This window comes from Drosophila tropicalis, unplaced genomic scaffold (assembly GCF_018151085.1).
Source record: "Drosophila tropicalis isolate 14030-0801.00 unplaced genomic scaffold, ASM1815108v1 contig_878, whole genome shotgun sequence".
Taxonomy (NCBI): domain Eukaryota; kingdom Metazoa; phylum Arthropoda; class Insecta; order Diptera; family Drosophilidae; genus Drosophila; species Drosophila tropicalis.
In genome coordinates, this window is record NW_027173374.1 from 6,803,753 (window position 1) to 6,826,468 (window position 22,716).

Below are 22,716 nucleotides of genomic sequence, written 5' to 3' on the forward strand. Positions count from 1 at the left end.
ATGCTTAATTTCTTTACGATTTTCACATTTGCACACCCTTCAGACGTGCGTCGTACAGCCAAACGGACTGGCATACAGGGCGTGTACATAATAAATTTACATTCGTAGGTGTTTTTTTTTTTTCAAGCGAAATTGTATCAATTGCGCTAATCACTTGGGTCTATTTGTTTCAGAAAATTTTCAACTCACGACACGAGAAAAAATATCCAAAAATAACAACAATGAGCGTATAAATCAAATAAGAAATATCATTATCTCTTAACTGAATGGGAAAACAACAAAAAATAAAAACAAAATGTTTGTAGTACCTACATATGAAAGTATTTATTGCTTATATTAATCGAAAATTCCTTTTATTCACATATTTATACATACAATTTATTAAGCAGTCCAATTAACCTTGATATCTGTCTTTATTTTCCATTACTAAAAAAAACAAACTAATTTTTTTTTAAAATATTTTGATTCTGTTTTCCTTCCGATCGAAATGGAAATTCTCCTTTGTCTTCGTTTACTTATAAGTTTTCTCCTTGGTTGGCTTTTCCTTGTTAGCCTTTTAGTCATTTTATTATCTTTGAAATATTTCGCTTTCCGCTTCTAATTCCAAAATGTTTAAAAACGACAGTGTAACGAAAACATACCTTCATGCAATCAAAATTTAGTGTTACACATTTCAACGTCATTATTTTAAAAATAGAACAAAGAGACATCTGATTGAATTTGACCAAGTTAGAGTTAGAGAGATATAGATAAGGAATATACATACATAGAGGATATAAACAAAATATTGTTTCTTTATACATATATATAGGCATATTCTTGACTGGGAATTTTTGGAGGGCTTCTTCTATTGAAATAGGGAGACAGTCAGCCACAATTAAGGATGCAATTTAAATTCTTTCTTCGTAATATCTTTTATAATGCTAGTTATCTGAATAATACAAGGTATTATACACGAGTCCTTGAATGAACGAGAGCAGGACTCTCTCCATAGCGCCCAGATCTGACACTCATAGCAAATCCTCACCTGTAGATAGACAAACATTTGCTTACATACAAATCGGAGATATGCAAACTTTTGGTTTCATTGCTAAAGTATACAAATTATTAATCAAAATTTCCAGCCACTTACATTTATATAACAAAATGTAAGGAAAAATTCTCTAAATGTAGAAAAGATATTGTTTATACCTGTCTCATCATCACATGTATGTATTTTGTTGGATGTACATATATAATGATGAACGAAATGTGCTAATGATTCAAATTGGCACGTAAAAATTTATTGTATCTATTATTATGAAACGACGGAAAAGTCATAAATTGTTTTAATTTTACGCAACAAGCGTGAAGGTGTCGAGTGAAGATTCTACAAAAAAAAAAAAAGAAGAGAATTATTTGTTTTATTTGGCATAGAATGGAAATACCTTTAAATTGGAAATCTATGCCAAACTGAGGTAGAAATCTACACTTTCTTTTCATTGAATTTGTTTGTGTGTTTTTTTTTATTTATTGAAGGTCTATAAAAATCAAACAACGAGATAAGCATATAGATTGACAAATTCGTCCAAGTATTTTGTTGGGTTAAAAGGTTTTTAGATGGCAAAAGCAATGCAAATCAGCTGATCAGCGATACCCTCCCGATGGCTACCGTTGTGGACGTATGTACATACATACATCGCGACGTCATCAACTGTGGAGCGGAGCTGTCGCTGACCGAAGGTGATAAGCAGCAAGCTCCAGTCAATACCAATACCAAAACCAACCAAACATCAAGCTGCCTAGCGAGAATATACGCTGCCAGTCAAGGACAGAACGGAACGCGAAGCGGCCGCGTTGACAACGGAACTAAACGGCGGACCGGGAGTACCCGTTGTACCCAATCGACTTTAAAGAAAAGAAAACCTAGTCCCCACCTCGATCCGTGATAAAATGCAATAATAAAATAATATATAAATCGATATTTTCGTCATTTCGTCAACGTCATCAATCAAATACGAATCAATCAAAAATATCAGCCGGCGGCGATCCCCAGCAAAATTAAATAAAAAAACACGCGCTCAAAGTGTGAGCGACCAGCAGAGGCCAAGCGGCGGCAGGTGAACAGACAGACAGACCTACAGACAGGTGGACAGACAGTGATTCAACTACCGCAAAAGCTGTTCCCCAAACAAAAAGGTGAGAAGCGGCAGACGAAGAGGAGCGCAATGAATGGGGGGATCGGTGTGAAACGTTTCTTGTTTGTTCTCATTGTTTTTGTATTGAAGTGCTTTCTGTTGCGAATCTAATTGATTTTCCAAATGAGTAAATTAGTTTTGTGTAATTACAATTTGAAAAAACAAAAACAAAACAAAAAAAAAAATCAAATAAATTTGATCAAACATGCAACAACAATTTCAGTGAGTGAAATTAACTTAAATTGTATCTACTTTACATACGAGTACACCTGTAATCGTTGTAAAACAAAAAAACAACAACAACATTGTAATATCAACCAAAAGCGATTTTGGCAAAGTGTCATATATTTTTTTTTTTTCGTTTCTTGGCAAGCTCTGGATTTTTGCTGGATAATGATTTTTTGATTTTTATTTTGATTTTTTTTTTTGTTGTCTATACCCCGCAGTCTGCTATTAACAAAAGGGTATATATAATTTATGAAAATTAATCCAGAAAATTGTCTAAAATTAAACTAGTTGAATGTCAAGTGATCCAAGTCCCAAATCGAATTTAAAGTTATAAATAAAAGGGTTTTGAAGCAAAGACCAAAAAAAACTGAAATTTAAGTTAAATTTTGCATCGCCTCGAATTCTATAAAGATTCAACATAAAATTGAGCTCAGAATTGATCACGTTAATTTTTTTCTTCTATATTAATTTGTCAGTATAAACATACTACCTGTGGATTAAGTGGTTTTCATTTGTATTATGCGTGAAAAGGACAAAAATTATCCTCATTTAGATTTACTTTTATTTGTACTTCGAGAAAAAATGTATTTTAGTACAAATTATCCTTTCAAAGGTGTATCCATAGTGTTAAAGATCTTAGAAACCACCTTTAGAAAAATCACTATCATCTAAACACAATAACCAAGAAGTTATTGAAAAGTGTATTCATTAAGTTACTAGCTAGACGAGAAGATAGGAGTTAATGGTCAAAAACTGAAAACTGCCTGACATAGGTAGTTAAAGGATATAATTCTATATCTTACATCATCATTTACAACATATAATTTGAGTTAATATCTTATTCTTAGTGTTAGCGGTTACACTGTGCGTATACGTTATGTTTATTCAAATGATTATTATAGGGTATCATGAAAAGGTTGCTAAGAGTTAGTTAGGTTATAGATACTTGCATACAAACATTTGTATGTACTTATAAATGTAACAACATAGGTATATAAGTATTTACCTGATCATACCAGTATAAACTGGCTTACTATAACAGTTAATACTGCAAATAAAATCAATCTACTAAGCTGGTTGAAGAGGTTTTTGTTTTTAATATCCACAACAAGTGGAAAAACTAATCAGATACTTATCCTATATGAATACTTCAATTCTTTTGGATTTTTTCTTATATATATTTTTCAAGTATCTGAAACTCAAGCGAAGCAAAACTAAAGTTTAAACATGCGTCTCAAAATTTAATTATCGACTTTCGTTCGTTATGATATATACTTATGTATATAAAAATGCTCATTTATGAGCGAATAATAATAAAAATTAATTAAAATCGAGAATACGTTTATATATGTACATACATATACTATATAGGGCAAGTATATAAACAAAAGTCGAACGCCGTCTCACACTTATGTATGTATAATATGAACTCCGAAATAAAACGAAAAAAAATCTGAATTGACGTCTCGAATCTCTCATTATCAGTATCAGGATGGACGGGGGGCAAAAAAAACAACCAAAACCCGCTTAAACCGCTTTTGGCCTGATTTAAATGCTCATTGTAATATTCATAGACAATTTCATTGAGCCAGAACACTTGAGGGAATTCCTTTCGCGCTTTGAATACTTTAGAAATGGCAAAGCTCATAAATTTCCCAGCAAACCCCGGCGCCATAAGTCTGACCAAAGATTAAAATAATATAATAAATCTTCTCTGGCTAAAATCTAAAGTTAGGTAAAAGTATAGGTAAAGGTGTTTATAAATAATAATAATCATAAAAGCATAAATTATTCCGTCTTAAGGCACTTGGGGCACAGGGAATAGCCGCCACTGCCTCTGGGTTAAGTATTTGTGTTCGTTTTCAGTGTCAGCTCTCTGTTGATAAGGTCTAATCGCGTATATAGTCGGAAGCGGTTACTAACAAAAAAAACAAAGAACAAATCCAAATATATATTGAAAAAAGGCGTAAAGATAAATGAATAAAATCAAAACATATTGCAACACATGAAACTAAAACTAAGGCAATTGATCAGCTTATAATACTCATAGACTTTACACTGAATAGCAAAAGTTTGGGTTAGGAACTAGCTCATTACTTTGATAAGGGAACTTTAACGAGATGGAAAGTAGGGATAGTTAGCAAGGTTTACCTCATGTCTGTAAAGGCGTTAGATAATTGTGTGTTATTTTAAGCTCATCCTCCTTTGTGTCATTTCGTTTGCCTTACCTTCGATCTAATGTTTTGTAGCCCGTCAAAGATATGCTTTTCGGGGGTCTCCGTTCGACCAATGACTTATCCGTTCCATTGTTAATGTCATTATTATCTAACGGATTATAGGCCTAATCGTGTCGAAAATCAATGGTTGATTAGCAAATCCAAGCACTTTAATACTGGCTATCCAGGTATGGAGAAAGCTGTAGGGCAGGCCCATCACGAGATCAATTATTGGAATGCCCACATGGACGAAATTATCCAGTTGGTGCGTTTTATTATTCTCATAGAATTGTTGTTAAACTTACCTAAGCTAAAGATGTTGCAAGACTAGTTAATTGGATATGCAAGCAGCGCTCTTTGTCTGATCAGGGGCACAGGAAGGAGCTACATACATAAGCCTTGTAGACTGAACAGCCACAGTTGGCCCAGGTGGCGAGCCCGGGCCCAAATAGTTCTTTATAATTTTGAGATTACTCATAAACCGAAATTTTGTCGATTACTGCTATTATTAATAGTAATTACTCATGCATAGACTCCCCTTTTGTGATTAGAATGACTATTCCCTTATATAAGTACATATATATTATATTATATATTTTCTCAACTACCGAGTAAACAAATTCAATATACTTATGTATAGGTGGGGCATAATTAATTAACTGATAAAACTCATTAAAATTGTATTAATAATAAGCAATTGTATACATATATATCTATATTTTGTTGCATTTCATTTCAGATCGTCAGTAAGCAGCTAATTGAGCTGTTGTAGCGAAAACGGGTTAATTAGTTCCACAGTCTATTCTACTATTGGCCAAAAATAAAGGTGATAATTCCCATTCGGCATTGGGCCAAAAACGAGCGCGCATAGATAACCAGATAATGAAAAACTGTGATACATTTGGTTGTTATTGCTCCTGTTAATTAAGCTTTCGCACGGCAGTCAAGTGAGGCACTTGAAATGTACATATGTAGTACACTTACCTCTATCCATAGACATAGACGCTTCACACTATCGCAATCATCAACAACATTATAATCATTTCTTTATAACGAAAGACGGAGCCCGGAGCGCGGAGACGGAGACAGAAACAGCCCTTGGTTCTCAGATGATATCTGCTGTACATTTGCATAGTCGGTGTAAAGGAAGTCGGTTGTGACTCGTCTTGGTTTGAATCGGGTGCCCACTAAAGTGCAGCTAATTGAATTTAATGCACGCATAAAAAAAAAAAAGAAAAATAAATATAAGAGAGATTCACTCCAGGAATTCGCTTTCATCACGCATGTGACTGACATCCGCAAGTTGCATTCGCACGCCAATGCGGAAAAGTGAGAGTGCCCGGGCAAAGATTATTCACAAAAATCATAAATTGTAGTGCAATTAAAAAGCAATTTCATATCTACGTGAATATTTAATTACTTGCAAAATGAAATTAAACAAGAACGGAAAAACGGAGTCGCTGCTAATTGTGCCCGCCGCCACAACGCCAATGATACAGCAAATGAATAATCATAATCATCCAGTTCGAACATATTCCAATGCCTCTTCATTGCGTATCAATATGGGTCTGGGTCAGCAGTCACATCATCAATATCATGGCGGGGGGAGGAGGAGGCGACCTCGAGGAGGGATTGGGCTATACACACACACTGGTAAGTAAGTCCTTCAATTGTCTTTCCAGCCCAAAACCCAAGATAAAGAAAGTTTATCTTATTGCAAAAGTTTTCTAGTGTTTGCCAACAAATAAAATAATAAACAAAGCGTGTGTTTATATACAAACACACATCACCAATATCTATCTAGGTATACAGATTTATTATAGGGTAAATAAATTATAAAAATTTGTTTAAAATATATAGACCATATAATTACATTTAAATGTGCTTCAGATTTATGGCCTGTCAGTTTAGGTTTTCTAAGTATTATAGAACGAAACATTTTCATTATTTTTCTAGTGGTTTTCACCTAATACTCTCTGACTATCACATGACCCACCACACCACAACAAGACAGACTTCATTTCATATATATATGTATATACATAGATATAAATGCATCTGTTGTGCACATGATTTGCATTGCCAAGGTATTACCCCTCATTCATGCATGGTTTTCTCCCTGTAAGCCGCATTTATTGGCCTATTCGACGGGTGTGGTTAGTTTATTTGGTTTCTTAAAATACCTTTTACTTAAAGTTTGTAGAAATCTAGTTGTAATTCAATGGAATCGAGAATATATAGTCTATTCGGGACTCTGAATATATATCTTCATTCATTATATTCATTTGTTTTTATGAAGAAAATCATCGGTAAGAAACACAATCATAAATTTATGCGATAAAACGTTGCAGATGCTGCGAAAGAGTTATAACTAGCCAACATTTTATAGGGTATCATTTAGTCTCTCAAATGATCTGTTGCAACACCTGTTCAGCATGCTTATCACATGGTTAGACGGTCAATTAATTAATTGAGATATAAACATATAAATTTGGGGAATTTCGTTTTACAAGGGAATCCCCCTCATCAATGCTGTGGAGATTTACATATATGTATGTGTGCATGTGATTTCGAGTCGATGTGTCATCGAAGCAGACAACCGGCTCCGACTGTTGTCCCTCCCCCAACGCCCACTTGCCACTCGTCTGATAATTGTGTGTCTTTTGTGTTTGTTTAGCCATGTCTCCATTACCGGTAGCTACTTCGCATTCAATTGTATGTGTGTGTGTGTGTGTGTGTGTGTGTATGTTTCTAGGTTTAAATAGTATAGTAGATATCTCTCGGACATAATTAAATTCGCTTTCATGTTTATTCAAATTTGCGTCATTTGGCCAGGGCGCCACAGACGAACTAATAGATAAAGATAATGTGAATTTAATTTTGATTCTGTTTTCTTTTTTTGGTTGTTTTAGCCGCTTTTGAAGTTGCACGACCTTTATGGATCATCGTTTTTTTGTATTCTTTTTAGCGGTTTATAACTTGTTTGTCCAAAAATTCCAGAAGTGTGCGCCCCACATCTGTAGATAAGATGCGACAATTTACCTTTGTCATATGCTTCTCAAGTGATTCTTGTGTCAAATATTTACACAGAAATTATTGTGTTTTTGTTATTTCACATGGCACAAGGTTCTCTGCCCTCCCAGAGGCCGTTTAAGGAATTCGAGGGAAATTCTTAATCACCATTTTGTTGATTTCAATTTGATTGATTGCCACTTTTTTTCATTTCGGTAAATAAAAATTAAAACGAAAAATGCCATAAAAACCATAATTTGTTTGCATATGTATAATTGTAGATAACATTGGCCATTTGTTGTTAAGTTATTTTTGAAGAATGCGGGGGAAAATCCGCAATTGATATTCAATTGTTCGTTTTGCATTATGTTTTAATTCTTTGGCTTACAAATACAAATACTTTAAGCTACTTCTTTTGGCTTGGGTGGGTGGGTGTCAATAACTTGGAGGATCACCGGGCCTTTTGCTTTTGAGCCATGCCGACAACTGCTTCAATTGAAGGCCAACAACAACAACAACAACAGTGTTTAATTTACCGGTCATGTGACAAATGTGTATTTAACAGACTAAATGTTTTTTTTCTTTTGAGGTGTTTTTTTTTTCGTTAACGGAAATTTAAGCAACAGATGGACTGAAATTTTTATATGACTTGCATTTATTTTCAACAATAAGGGATATATATAAAGATCTACGTTGACTTAATATATATATAAATATTTAAAAATATTCCATTTATAAAATAAACTCCTTAACAAGCTTTAAAGTATGATCTTACAATTCAAGGGCTTTTTTTTTATAAAATAAAAGTAATTTGTATTACTATTACAATAGTTTTTTTTTTTAAGTGTCCTTAAATTAACTCAAAATGAAACGACATTCCAGCATCACATTAGCCCAGTTATATCCACTGAAAACCGCTATATTAACAAAGAAACAAGTTGAAGGCATTTTATAATTAACACCTACATATAGCAAAATCCAGTTCACACACACACACACACAGATGTGATTCCAGATCTGTTTAACAGTTGTTATCGAAAAGCCAATTGCTTTATACTGATCGTATCACCTGTGGGTATATGAAAACGCAATCATCATCATAATCATCCATCATTTTTGATTTACCACTGGGTGCTCCAACTGATAAGCATTTCAAACGCACATATCTAGGTGTGAGTGTGTGTGGTGTGTGTATTACCACTCCCCCATTCCAATCGTTTTGATTTTCCACTTAATTGCCAAAAGCAATTTCAATTCGTTCGGCCCAATTCATTGATTATGAATGTTTATGGCTCTCAATTTATTGTTTAATGCAATTAACAATGGGTTTTATTATGGCCTACCGTCTGCTTAGCGGCTTGTAAACGTAATTCAGATTCAATTCAATTCACAAAAAAAATATAATCACTCTATTTACTTAGTTGATCTTTATGGGATTCTGTTCTAGATATGAAAGCAAGGCGTTATTTGCACACAGATTTTCAATAGAGTATTATTTTTAATTAATTTTTTTTGTTTTGTTGTCTTACCCTTTGTGGAATTTCGCACAGTTGGGCGGTCGTAAGGTGTTGTTAACGCCTTTATCTTGGCCAGGTTTCTTTTTAGATTTTTTTTTTTTTTTTTGTTTTTGGGAGGGGACTGAGTATTGTCCGATGCTGCTGTGAAGCTCAGTTAGAGTAAAGTTTTTGTCTTGATCGCGTTGTTTTGTCGCCAACTTGCTAATTTCCATAATAAAAATAAAAATATACATCGATAACATTGTGAATATGCATAAAAGCGGACAAAAGGTGTGTACAACATTCGTCGTTTATAAGGATATTATTCTAAATATGTTAAAGAAAACCATTGGCAACAGTGCGTATGGTTAATGCAGTATGATAGGATATAGGTAAAACGGTTAACAGCTATGAAAGTTGCCCATTTTAACAGTGTCAACTAACAAGGTGATAATGACAATGTTTAAGCAGTGCAAAATGTTAACTAACAGCAAGTTAATTCTCACATTTAGCTTGTCAAAGCTTTTTTAGTCCACTCACCAGCTTTGCCTATCACTCAGAGAGTGAACCTCTATCTCTCTCTTTTGATAGCGTTCTCTTAATTTGCGAATAACAATGATTGATTAGAATACCCCTTATAAAAAAAGTGGGTAGGTATTAAAATTCTACAAATTTTTGTTCGAACTTTTCAATAAGGGTCTAAATCCGAAGACATTGAATGGTATTAACCCTTAACTGACTATGTGCATCTGCCCAATGGGAGGTGAATCAAACATATTATATATAGCTAAGGACTTGTGTTTACAAGTATTAACTTAAATTTTTAATTCTCTAACGATTTTTTGAGAGATCATTGAAAAATCAAACTTCGCTCAGGGCGAAAAAAGAAACTCTGTAAGTTATATCTTCATGTTTCCGCCTCGCCTTTGGCTAAAGAGCTTAAAAAAAAATCTTTGGAAACATGTGCAATACAATGCAATTTGTCTGTGCTTCAAAAATGGGAAAATACTCTATTACAAGGGTTAACAGCTGAAAGAAACCTTGGTTTATGTTTTCAAGTCTTTCAATTTAAACCACGTTCTATAACATTATTCATTTTGATCACTTTTTGATGGTATCTACATTAACAGAAAGCAATTTTAAGTACGCTTCGAATGAGATGTCTTCGATTATTTCGAAAGTAGAAAAAATTTTAAGGACTTTTGGGTAGAAGCATATCCCACATCGTTCGCTCCTCAGCTTCTTCCGTAATCTCCGTATGTTAAAGGCCTAAATAACTGATGATTGCTTTTTAAATATTGCTAGCAAATGTCATAAATCCTAGGGCAGTTTCCTAATAACTTCATGATTGTTATAAGAAACCCATTATATTGCAAATAAAATTATAAAACTATTTTTTGTGTGAATGAAAATTAAAGAAATAATTTAAAAGTAGTTTTTACTCCTTTGTCGTCATAGAATCTTAGCCATGAAGAAAATCTTTTCATTTAGGCTAATGAAAATGACAGGCTAATCAATTGTAAGGCACTTTATCTTCATATAAAGCCCATGCACTGTGAGAAATCTTCAGCAAAGTGGAGAATTAATAGGTGGGAATATATTTTCCAGCTTTGTCACAGTGTATTCACCACGTTTGCGTTCACCTGAATGGATGGTCTCAGGGAGTGTCGCCCCAGCTGAAAGCTTAAATGGAACAATTCAATTCAGAGCTAAACTTTGCACGACACTTGAACAGATATAAGCAGATATATGTACATATACATATGTATAAGTCTCTTCTTACGTAGTATCTATATACTTTAGGTATATCTGAATGTGAGAAATGCCGCTTGAAGACGACATGTGACCCATGTCCATAATCCACACACTTGAAAAGATTTAAAGCAAGATGATGATGATGATGATGATGATGACTACGCTCACTCTGAGTGAGCTTAAGTGATTTGCCACAGTGAGGCAAAATAGTTTACAATGAATATTTTTATCAACTTCTTATATGCGTTTGCTTGCCAAATTGCGATTGCCCCACAGTGCATTGAGTATTTTCACTTTTGATCTAGATCAGGCGGCAAATTATTAAATTTATGAAATTCTATTGATGTTTTTTACACACATAAACTTTGACCGCTCGAGAGACGATGGATACATATGTATACATATACACATAATACTTGAGACTCTGACTTGACTAATATTTTCACTTGTATTTGTGGGTTAAATTTAATGAAAATCTTGAGCTTAAACAAGACGATATCGGCCTATGTACATGTCACTACTATTTCAGTTGAGCTCAAAACTTTGTGCAGTTCGCATGCCCCAACGAAAACGTATCTCGCAGATACAAAAAAAAAAAAAAAGAAATCCAGAACAGAAGCCATCGCCAATCGCCAAACGTCAACGTCACCGTCACCGGACTTGAAACAAAGACAAAGACGGGAAACACTTAATTAACTCAATTGCATAATTAAGATACCGAAAAAAAAAAAACAGAAATAAAATCTATATAGTCTATATAGATTTTGCGTTACTAGCCATGGAAATAACAGCCAAGTGACGCATTCCACTCGCCATAATCTATCCATTAAAAACCAATTAAGAATCTATACATATATCAAGTATGGTGTACTTTGGCAATCGGGATCGCGATCGTGATCGTGACCGCGGTCGCGATCGGGATGATAATCGTGAACGTAATCGCGATGAAGAGTTTGGCGAAGAGAATGTCGAGCTAGTTGATTCGGAGTGGGCTGATTTCGAGAAGTTCATTTGCCAATTGCGTAGGCGACGGGCCAGCAATATGTCCATGTCCATGACCATGGAGGAGGAACTCCGCCATGCCCAACGGCATCCCAAAGTCAAGTCGCAAGCCTTCTATCCGTGTCCACCGCCAGCATCGGAAAATGGACGTGATTCGGACTCATCGGATGATGAGGATCCATTTGGATATATCGATACACTAGTAAGCAAATCAAATCCAAATCTTTTCATAATCTCAAACCAAAAACTTTTCCTACTGATAAGAATGTTTTAAGAATCTATATATCTTATCTTTGTAGACGTCTATCTGACGCTTATAAATTTATATTTTTTTCTTTGTCAGGCAATCAAATTATAAAGTCTCAAAAGAATTGCATTTCTTATGGGCCCCCGAAAGAAGTTTTACCAAAATATTTCGGATTTATATTGTATCACGTTCAAATTGGTGACGCTTTAAAGTCAATAGAGTTATCTTTATAATACAAATCGCTATCTGAACAAACGTAGACACTTTATCATAAAGACATTGACTTTTGTTATACCCCTGCAAAAAGGGTATACTCATTTTGGTTATAAGAAGTGCAACGCTTAAAAGGAAGCACTTCAGATCAAATAAAGTATACAAACAAGACTAGTTCATATAGTCAGATCCGTCAGGATCAAGGCAAACTGCTCCTAGACTGCTATAAACTTCATATACTTCCATTAGATTCAACATTCGGAACGATGGGTAAAAGAAAAAGTGACTTTATAATAAATTTAATTTATATTGACTGTAACGAATTTCATGAAGATGGTATGACTTTATCATACATGTAGCTTCAATAGAAACTTGTTGAATACCACAAAGACATAGCTTAAATTATACTCCTTTTCATCAATAATGGTTGACTATATCATAAGTCAAAATTGCTTACTAAAGGACAGCATTAACCAGGTTTCAATTTCCAATTTTTCGGTTAAAAGTTGATTTCTTTTACAAGAGGGATATTAACATCTGCAAGGGTATATAAATTACGACTTGATAGGAAGTAAAACCTTCTTTTTTCATTTTTATGGTAAAAGCATAGAGCATTTACTTTTCATACTACTTAACTTTTGAAATGTTAACATATTCCTCTATTGGCAATTCTCTTGTATTTCTTGTCTTTATGCATCGCATCTGGGTTGGTTCTGTTTTTGTTCTTGTATGTGTCTGGGTCTGGGTCTGGGTCTTTGTAAAAGCAATATATATATATATATATATATATATATATACTACATGGGAAGACAAGCAAAAAACATTTTGCTATTTTTAATCGGATTATAATGCATAGTGTTTAGTGTTTATTATAAGTTAGACAAATTATTTCATTGCAAAAAAGGTAAATAGTATAATGGTGTAGGGTGACCAAAGGCCAACTAGAAGAATCAAAATATTGAGAAAAAGAATTTATTAGCTGGTTCATTTTCAATATCTTTCCATCTTTTGCCCCCACTTAGAATACTCAGCAAACGAAAACCATTCAAATCTAATTTATTGCAATTTAAATCTCAAATTCTTATGTTGAAACACTCAACTTTAATTACCCCCTTTAGAGCAGATCAACATTCATTCAAATTGATTTTGAAATATCCACAAACTGAAAAAGTAAACGAAAAAATTTGAATAATTTTTTTTTGTTCATTGCTTTGTTTACTTTGTTTGGCTCGTTTTTTTTCGGGTATTAAACCAAAAAATTCAATACTTTATTATTGAAATTTTGGCACAGCTGGTTACCCTGTCTAGACAAATGGACATTGAGAGAGAGAGAGAAAGAGAGGTAAAGAAAATTTCAATAATTTTCCACACACGGCAAAGAAGAAAGCTCATCGTTATAGCTATTTTACAGTTTTAGTTTGAAAACGATTTTCGCAAACATAAGACCAACAAAAAATCGAAGGCATTCTCTCGAACGGACGGACAGAGATGTTTGAAAATCAATAAATAACAGAAAGAGACGCATCACAAAACAAAAAACATTAACTCAATGTAAAAATCCAATAAAATTGTGAGAAATATATCTAATGAAATGTTGCAATGAATTTTACAATAATCTTTGCCCTGACGGACCAGCAGCTAAATCAAGAACAACGACATCAACTGAATTCAAGGGCAGCGACCGTGGCACATGTAAAATCAACTATATAGAATGCAAACTGAAAACTGAAAAGTGAAAAACTAAAAATAATTGGCCAACAAAATGCAACATAGAAATTCAAATACGGCCAACTGCAGCAGCCGCAGGCATGTCAAAGGCCGCGATACAGATTTATGTGACTGATTTGATCAAAAGACGCGTTTAGAAGAATATTTTCCTTCTATCAATAGAAAGTGAACATATCTAAAGAAAAATTGTGTGTTAAGATACTGTTAAACAGTTGAAGCCCACCTCAATTCATTCATGTTCAACAACAGTCACACCCACCGGGATGAGTACATTCGTGAATATGCCTTCGAACCGGAATTGCTAATCAATCGTGAGGAATATCTACGTGAAGAGCAGCGTGCCCACAAAATACCATCGACTCCGGTCCGATTGCGTTGGGATGAGGCAATTGCCAAGCAGAAGGAGCACAATCGCAAGGCGAGCGTTGATATTGAAGCCAACGATGATAAGAATCAAATTGAGATTGAAATCGAGGCTTTCTACTATGTAAGATATTGGCCTTTCAAAAACCCTTTCCACTATTACCCCAAGAACCTCCACCAAAGAAAACCTCTTTAACCTTTTGTCTCCTCTTTCTCGTTTCTCTATGTATTCGTTTCCTTCTTTTCATTTATTATTTTTCTTTATGTATGTATCACTTTCTTTGCTTTGCTTTGACCATGACGTGTTCTTGTAAATGAGGAACCTTAGTTAGGCACAAATTTTTGCAATTGTCGACATATTTGTGACTAGAATGTCAAAAATAATTTATTGAAACTGGCTTTTCAATTAAATCAACATTTAAGTATGTGAGTTATGACCTCTAGAAATTAGTCTATTCTATTTTGAAGCTAAAAAAAACTTAAGAAAACATAAGATAGAAATTTTATTTTCTATTAACTTTACTAAAACAAATTAGTAAAAAACTTAACTTTATATAGGAATAACTTATATAGTCAGTCGCTGATCCCTGATGGGAAAAATGAGCAAAATTTTGATATCCTAACCTGGTTTCCCTCTAAAATTACTAATCTCTTCGATTAGCTCAACTTAATAAGTTGGCCTATAAAAACATTCCAAGCAAAACAAACTTTTGTATTATTTAAAACCTATATCCAACCAGATCACTCATTTTTCAAGATTCCTGACCTTAGCCAATCTTAATTCAACATAATTTTCTTACATTTCAAATGTGCCCTTCAAAAGAACACTCAAATGTTTAGACCATCATATTAATTAATCAATTGGTAATCAATTAGTAAGTATATCAGCCAGGGTATATATCATTTCGATCTAATTTTTTATTGTTCTTGGGAATTTCCTAACAACAAATAAGCAAAACGCTTTATGACGAAAAATTTTCTAGCAAGAAACGAAGAGTTTAATATTTTTTGTTTTTCTATATACATATATTTAGGCAAATATTTGGCTATATTATACAGTAGAAGACTAAGTATAAGACATTTTTTTCTTGGTTCTGTGGCCAACGATAACTTGTCAGTCCAAAAATATTTAGTAATCTATAAGAAACTAAGTGAAGCAGCCAACATTTTTATGCCCGAGTGTTTTATAAATCTTAATATATTATTTAATTATATTTTCCTTCTCAGATGTATGGTCGATATACCAAAGATCTAGGAGAATTTGCTAAAGATGAAGCCAGAAAACTCAAATTACTTGAAAAGCGACGAAAGCAAGAGGATAAACAAAGGAATAAGGTAAGAACCAGAAAATTACCTCTAAGCGAACAATTTAATTGTAATCATGTGATAATCTATTTGCCATGCTTCAAAACATAATGAGAAACTCAAAAACCTGAATATTTAAGGTATATGAAAAACTCTTACATATTTTCAATACAATTCACTTGACAACCAAATTTATGAGAGCTTGCCTTGTCAGTGCCTTCCTTAGAGCATAGTACAATAGATTTTTGTTTTGTTTTTGATTTTTTTTTTGGCAAAGATCCCACTGTCAATCCTCTCACACCATATTGAAACAGCTGAAAAGTAGCTACATATACATATACATAGATACATATAGTATATAGTGTCCCCCCCCATTGATTATGATGATAATGTTGAACGGCAGCGGATTATAAAGCAGCAGTGCTGGGAAATATTTTCAGGAACTGCTAGGCAAACAAACAACGCGAGTGAAACGCATCTCATCATGGATATGGCGTCATACATTGGCACGTCTGGGCGAGGATTGGGTCTTTTTGGCTCTGTTGGGCATAATAATGGCTCTACTCTCATTTATCATGGACAGAGGAATTGCAGTTTGCACAAATGGTAAGAGAGAGACAGGGAGAGAGAGAAACTGAAATCGAAAAATTCACACATTTTTTTGTTTTTAGCCCGAATTTGGCTATATCGCGATCTGACATCTCAGCCATTTATCCAGTATATTGCTTGGGTATCATTACCGGTCTGTTTAATCCTATTCTCAGCCGGTTTTGTACATCTCATCGCACCGCAAAGTATCGGTAAGTTATCATTGTAGAATTGCGCTATATAAACCAGTGTAGTTGTGCTTGGTATTATCGATTTTGGATTTTCCAAACTCTTGAATGGAATTTTTTTACTTACTTACTTTACTTCTATGGTTCAATAGGGCAATACAGATAAGTACATATTAGCCTGAATTTTTTTGGTCTTTGTCGAAGAATGAAATTTTATAGAATCTCATAGAATTCGAAATAGTTATTACATAAAATTGATAGTACCACTGCACTAACTAACTGGTAGCTGTCTCAAACGATTTTTGCTAATGCAATGTCTTTTATGTCAAATGCTCTAACCGATTAAAACTTCTAAACCCCTTTTTGACCCGAAAAACCAACACTGTGTATGTGTGCGTGTGTGTAGGTTCCGGTATACCTGAAATGAAGACCATATTGCGTGGCGTTCAATTGAAAGAGTATCTCACATTTAAGACATTAGTGGCCAAGGTAATTGGTTTGACGGCAACTCTGGGCAGCGGTATGCCATTAGGAAAGGAAGTAAGTATAAAAATTGAAAGAAAACCAAAAAGAAGTATAAAGATATATCGATTGGAAAATCTTATATGTACATATATCATCAATTGCATCCTGTATCTTAGGGTCCTTTCGTACACATAGCAAGTATTGTAGCACAATTATTAAGTAAACTTGTCACATCATTCCAAGGCATCTATGAGAATGAGTCGCGCAATTCGGAAATGTTAGCGGCTGCCTGTGCCGTTGGCGTTGGTGCCTGTTTTGCGGCACCTGTTGGCGGTAAGTAGATACATAAGTTTAAGTCGTTAGTACACACTTAATGGCTGACTTAATTGTATCCTATATGCTTAGGTGTCCTTTTCAGCATTGAGGTAACCACAACATATTTTGCTGTACGCAATTATTGGCGTGGTTTCTTTGCGGCTGTATGCGGAGCCACAGTATTTCGTCTACTGGCCGTTTGGTTTCAAAATGCTGACACTGTGCGAGCTCTATTCCTTACGAATTTCACCACCGAGTTTCCCTTTGATCCGCAGGAGCTGTTTGTCTTCGCCCTAATTGGGTGAGTCTTTTCCTATTCTCTTCCATAATTATCATTGGGTATTGGGATGAGGATTCATTGAGATATCAAAAAATTGCGTATACGCAGAGTGTATCTCCAAAACTAGCTGCTGGGGTTCTGATTTTCTAATCCTATACCCAACTTCACATTTATAGATAATGATTCTTGATTTTCTCTCTTTTCAGTTTTGTCTGTGGCCTAGGTGGCGCCTCCTATGTTTGGGTACATCGTCGCTATGTACTCTTTATGCGTTCCAACAAACGCATGAACAAGTTCCTGCAAAAGAAGTAAGCCACTTTTTTGCCTGGCAAACAAATGACTTACTAAAGTTTCTTTTCCTTCTGTTCAGTCGCTTTCTATATCCCGGATTTCTGGCACTTTTAGTATCCAGCATTTCATTCCCATTGGGCACTGGACAATTTTTAGCCGGCGAACTGAGCACTCATGAGCAAGTGACACAGTTGTTTAGCAATTTCACCTGGTCCCGCGATGATCTGACCGTGGAGCAGGCTGCTGTGGTAACCAATTGGATGACAGGCTATACAAGTGTCTTTAGCAACCTTGTTATCTACACGCTTTTTACGGTATCTAAACAATGAAATTGTTTCGTTTCAATGACTTCATGTAACTAATTTTTATCCATTGAAATCAGTTTATGTTCTCCATTATTGCCTCGACGATTCCTGTGCCCTCGGGAATGTTTATACCAGTTTTCAAGATCGGTGCCGGATTTGGACGCCTAGTGGGTGAATTTATGGCCGTAACATTTCCCCATGGAGTACGCTATGGTGGTCGACTATCACCCATTATGCCCGGTGGTTATGCCGTTGTGGGTGCGGCAGCCTTCTCTGGCTCAGTAACGCACACCGTTTCCGTGGCAGTGATCATTTTCGAAATGACTGGTCAGATCACACATGTGGTGCCCGTTATGATAGCCGTATTGGTGGCCAATGCTGTTGCCGCTCTGTTGCAGCCCTCCATTTATGACAGTATTATACTGATTAAGAAATTGCCATACCTGCCCGACCTATTGCCATCTAGTTCCGGCATGTATAGCATATTTGTGGAGGATTTCATGGTGCGAGAAGTGAAGTACATTTGGCATGGCATCTCCTATCAGAAACTGAAAGAGGTTCTAAAGATCAATAAGACACTGCGATCACTTCCACTGGTGGACAGCCCCGATAATATGATTCTTTTGGGCTCTGTACAGCGTTATGAGTTAATCAAGATGATCGAGAAGCACATTGGTCGTGAGAAACGCATGGATGTGGCACAAAAATGGCAAAAGGAGGCTGAACAACGTGCTCACGAGGAGGAACAGGTGGCGGCGGCTGCCAAGGTAGAAGAGCAACTGAAAATGCGTCGACCCTCACGCTTTGAGGTATTGCCTGCTCCGGATATACTTAGCTTACGTCAGATAGCCAACGATGAGATGCTGCCACCGAAAAAACGAGCCGAGACTATGAACAGCTCACTGGCTCCGCGCAAATCCATTCTCAAGAAAACCAATTCTTTCAATTTGAAGACCTATGCTCCGACCTCAGCCTCTCCACACAGCCCCAGCCTCACGCCGTATACCACAATAACCGGCAATTCAGAATTCCGTATACGCTCTGCCTTCGAGGCCATATTCAAGAAGTCAACAACTCTTCAGGATGTTCAACCTGATCCAGAGACAGGATCGATAACAATTTCCCCAGCTGCCAGCAATAATGAAGTCCAGGTGCAACGGGCTCCTAGCACTCCGGGCATATCCAAAAAGGTTCAACTGGTAAGTAAATGTTTGTGTGTGTGTGTATAATAATTTAGTTTTAGTGAAATCGGAAGATTTCCTATAGAAATATATGTATGTGTAAACCTTTTTGTTATATATAAGCAAGCACTTAACAATTGGGATTTTGTGACCGATCAGATAATGCTGGTAAGTATAATAATCATTGTTATTAATAATTCATCTATATCCATTTATTTCATGGCTTTTGTGATTAATTCCTTATTCCATATTTGCAAGCAAGTAAATCCTAGTACAAAAGGAAATGATACTACAGTTCAAAAGGTATGAGCACTTGCCCCCTAAAGAGAAAGAATTTGCTTTTTGTAGAAAATTAACCAGAGGGCCGGGGCTAACTTCGACCACGTCAAAGTTTGTATACCCTTGCAACTTTTTTGGTAACTCTATCCTTACCTATTAGCCATCAATGTGGAAGAACGTTTTATCTAAAAAGGCTTAAGCTTGAGAAAGAAAGGCCTACAATCATAGGAAATAACGAAGATATTGAGCAAAGTCACTGTTTTCCACCGATCGTTCCTATGGGAGCTATATGATATAGTCACCCGATCTTTATCAAATTCGGCACAGTCATTAACATATATATTAAATTAAGAAATGTTTAATTTAAAAGCAATCGCGTTAAAAGTAACGAAGTTATTTACAAAAGTCACTGTTTTCGACCAATCGTTCCTATGGGAGCTATATGATATAGTCACCTGATCTTGATCCAATTTGGCATATTCGCCTATAGGCGTAGTAAACTCTCTAATATTGAGTTTCACGACAATAGCTCAGAAAATAACGAAGGTATTGAGAAAGTCACTGTTCGTGACTTGGCCGTTTGTATGGGAGCTATATGATATAGTCACCCGATCTTGATCAAATTTGGCATAGTCGCTTATAGGCGTAGTAAACTCTCTAATATTAAGTTTCACGATAATAGCATAGAAAATAACGAAGTTATTGAGAAAAGTCACTGTTCGTGACTTTGGGGTTTGTATGGGAGCTATATGATACAGTGGTCCGATCCGGCTGAATCCGAGATATACAACGCCTGCAGTATATACAAGCCTACGTGCAAAATTTCAGCTCTGTAGCTCTTACGGTCTAGGAGGAGTTTGCGTTGATCCAGACGGACGGACGGACGGACGGACGGACGGACGGACGGACGGACGGACATGGCTAGTTGAACTCGTCTCGTCGTGCTGATCAAGAATATATATACTTTGTATGGTCGGAGATGCTTCGTTCTATGCGTTGCACACTTCTGACCAAAATTAATATACCCTTTTTGCAAGGGTATAAAAACGATTACAAAGTTCTGAAAGTACAATGACTATTTTCGTATATTTTAAATGTAAATTTTCTTCATTTTCGAATTAAATCGTTTATTTGCTACCATGGTTAAGTAGAATGAAACGAATTAGGTCTCTAAGCTTCCTGAACATTTCTTAGAACTCCATTTGATTCATTACTCTTCTTTAAATACATGCTGCTCGAGAAGGATATTAAAAATATTTTAGAAACGGAAAATACAGATTCTTTCAAATACAATGAACAAAATTTGGACCAACCAATTACTGCCAGTATAAAGTGTAAATCGAATAAAGTTTCCGATATCAATAGAATTGAGCAGAAAAAAACAAGAAAAATTCAATTTGCCAATGAAGTCAAGGTAAATAATTCACCAAATGATGAGTACAAATTGGATATGGACACGCAAGATAAACTTGAAACTTTGGGTTATACAATAGAGGATATTGATGAGAAATCTGTTAAATATGAAAATGAGGATAATATGAGCGATGAGGTAAGAATAGGAAAACCAAAAACTATACTAAAACGTGCAAACTTTTTCATTATACTAATTTTCCCATGAAGGCAAGCAAAGTTAAGAAATCCGTACAGTTGGTATGTAACCATAATTAGTATATATTTAAAATACTAGACCTACATTCAATAAAATGTATTTGAAATTACAATTAATGATTATTCCTATATTTGTTTTTCATAGCCTAGAGAACGTGTCATCGATATGTCACATGAGGATCAAAAGAAATGGGAACTAGAAGAGATGATGAAACCGATCGATTTGGAAAAGGCTCAAGTTCACATCGATCCCTCACCCTTTCAACTTGTTGAACGCACATCCATCCTGAAAGTGCATTCGCTTTTTTCAATGGTGGGCATTAATCATGCCTATGTGACGAAAATTGGCAGACTTGTGGGTGTGGTGGGTCTCAAAGAGGTAATAATAAACTGAATATAAATGGTTTTCTAATCGCAAATCCTTAAGTAATGCTATTTTCATTTCATTTCGTTGTTCTGCAGTTACGCAAGGCCATCGAAGACATTAATAGTAATAGTTTTGTGCCTCCAAATCGAGATGAAGTCGAGGATCTTGATGCCAAGCCAACTGTTGAGAAACCTCTGTTATCACCAACATCGATCGGGGGAAGTGATAAAGCTGTCGACATGACCATTACCTCAATGGACTCAGCTCTATCAAATTCGGATAATTGTTCGGACATTGAAATGGAATCCATTTCCAAGTCCATCGAGAAGACGCCGTCATTGCCGCTAGAGACAACAACAATAGACACACAAAAAGAGAAATTATAAATTCATTTCAAAGGGAAAAAAAAAACAAACTGTACTAACTGTAATTACATTAATTTAAATTCTGATCAATAATTAGAATAAGTTTTTAATGATTTTAAGCTAATTCATAATTAGAAAATCAAATTGTTGTGTATTTATATAGTTCTATCTATCTTTCTACATATATATATATATATACATCTCGTTAGTGCCTAAAAGTCAAAGATATCGTGATCTATATTTTAAGTTGCAACTGAATGCGAATTACAAAAATTATAAGATATATATTAAAAGAATAACTGTCTATACATATATTTAATATCAAAATGAATACAAAAACAGTCATCCCCTTGCGGGGTAAGTAACTAATTCAAATGGAAAATAATTCTGCTAAACTTTCAAATATTCAGATATAAAATCCTATTGTTGGCAGTTCAATGTGAAAGCCCCGAAAATTTGTCCTAGACCGTAAGAGCTATGAGAGAGAGAGAAATGAAATTGAAAATTGCCTTAAATATACATAGTGCCCGGATTCAGCCGGATCGAACTGCTATATCATACAAAAGACACAGTGACGAACAGTGACTTTTCTAAATAACTTCATTGGATTCTAAGCTATTGTCACAAAATTCTTCAGTTTTGTATGCCTATTAATGACTGCACTTTGATCAAGATCGGTTTACTATATCATAAAGCTCGCATAGATATGATTGGCCGAAAATAGTGACTTTCAGCAATAACT

The 22,716-nt window shown here is 35.1% G+C and overlaps 1 protein-coding gene across 12 annotated transcripts; it reads left to right on the forward strand.

The window, feature by feature from the left end:
• The first annotated feature begins 1,834 nt into the window (after positions 1–1,834).
• ClC-a (chloride channel protein 2) lies at positions 1,835–22,181 on the forward strand. 12 transcript variants are annotated; one of them, XM_068299881.1, is made up of 16 exons: positions 1,835–2,178; positions 5,361–6,274; positions 15,665–15,772; positions 16,183–16,348; positions 16,414–16,542; positions 16,925–17,058; positions 17,160–17,316; positions 17,389–17,599; positions 17,785–17,886; positions 17,949–18,183; positions 18,252–19,373; positions 19,479–19,658; positions 20,878–21,183; positions 21,255–21,284; positions 21,388–21,621; positions 21,705–22,179. In XM_068299881.1, exons 2-16 carry the CDS (start codon positions 6,161–6,163, stop codon positions 21,993–21,995), a joined length of 3,519 nt encoding a protein of 1,172 aa, XP_068155982.1. In that variant the 5' UTR covers positions 1,835–2,178; positions 5,361–6,160; the 3' UTR covers positions 21,996–22,179. The 12 variants fall into 12 exon arrangements, 11 of the variants coding, with proteins under 11 accessions (XP_068155982.1, XP_068155987.1, XP_068155989.1 ...); XM_068299879.1 differs by lacking the exons at positions 1,835–2,178; positions 5,361–6,274 and adding an exon at positions 13,775–14,561 and having other exon boundaries at positions 19,479–19,523; positions 19,614–19,658; positions 21,705–22,178; XM_068299888.1 differs by lacking the exons at positions 1,835–2,178; positions 5,361–6,274; positions 21,255–21,284 and adding an exon at positions 11,732–12,088 and having other exon boundaries at positions 19,479–19,523; positions 19,614–19,658; positions 20,878–21,219; positions 21,705–22,181.
• Positions 22,182–22,716: the final 535 nt, after the last annotated feature.

Excerpts from the sequence above, each read along its gene's own strand:
- ClC-a (XM_068299888.1), top strand. The coding sequence starts at position 11,747 with ATGGTGTACTTTGGCAATCGGGATCGCGATCGTGATCGTGACCGCGGT. Across the intron at positions 17,059-17,159 it reads GTATGCCATTAGGAAAGGAA|GGTCCTTTCGTACACATAGC; the intron begins GTAAGTATAAAA and ends CCTGTATCTTAG. Across the intron at positions 21,220-21,387 it reads CAAAAACTATACTAAAACGT|CCTAGAGAACGTGTCATCGA; the intron begins GCAAACTTTTTC and ends TGTTTTTCATAG.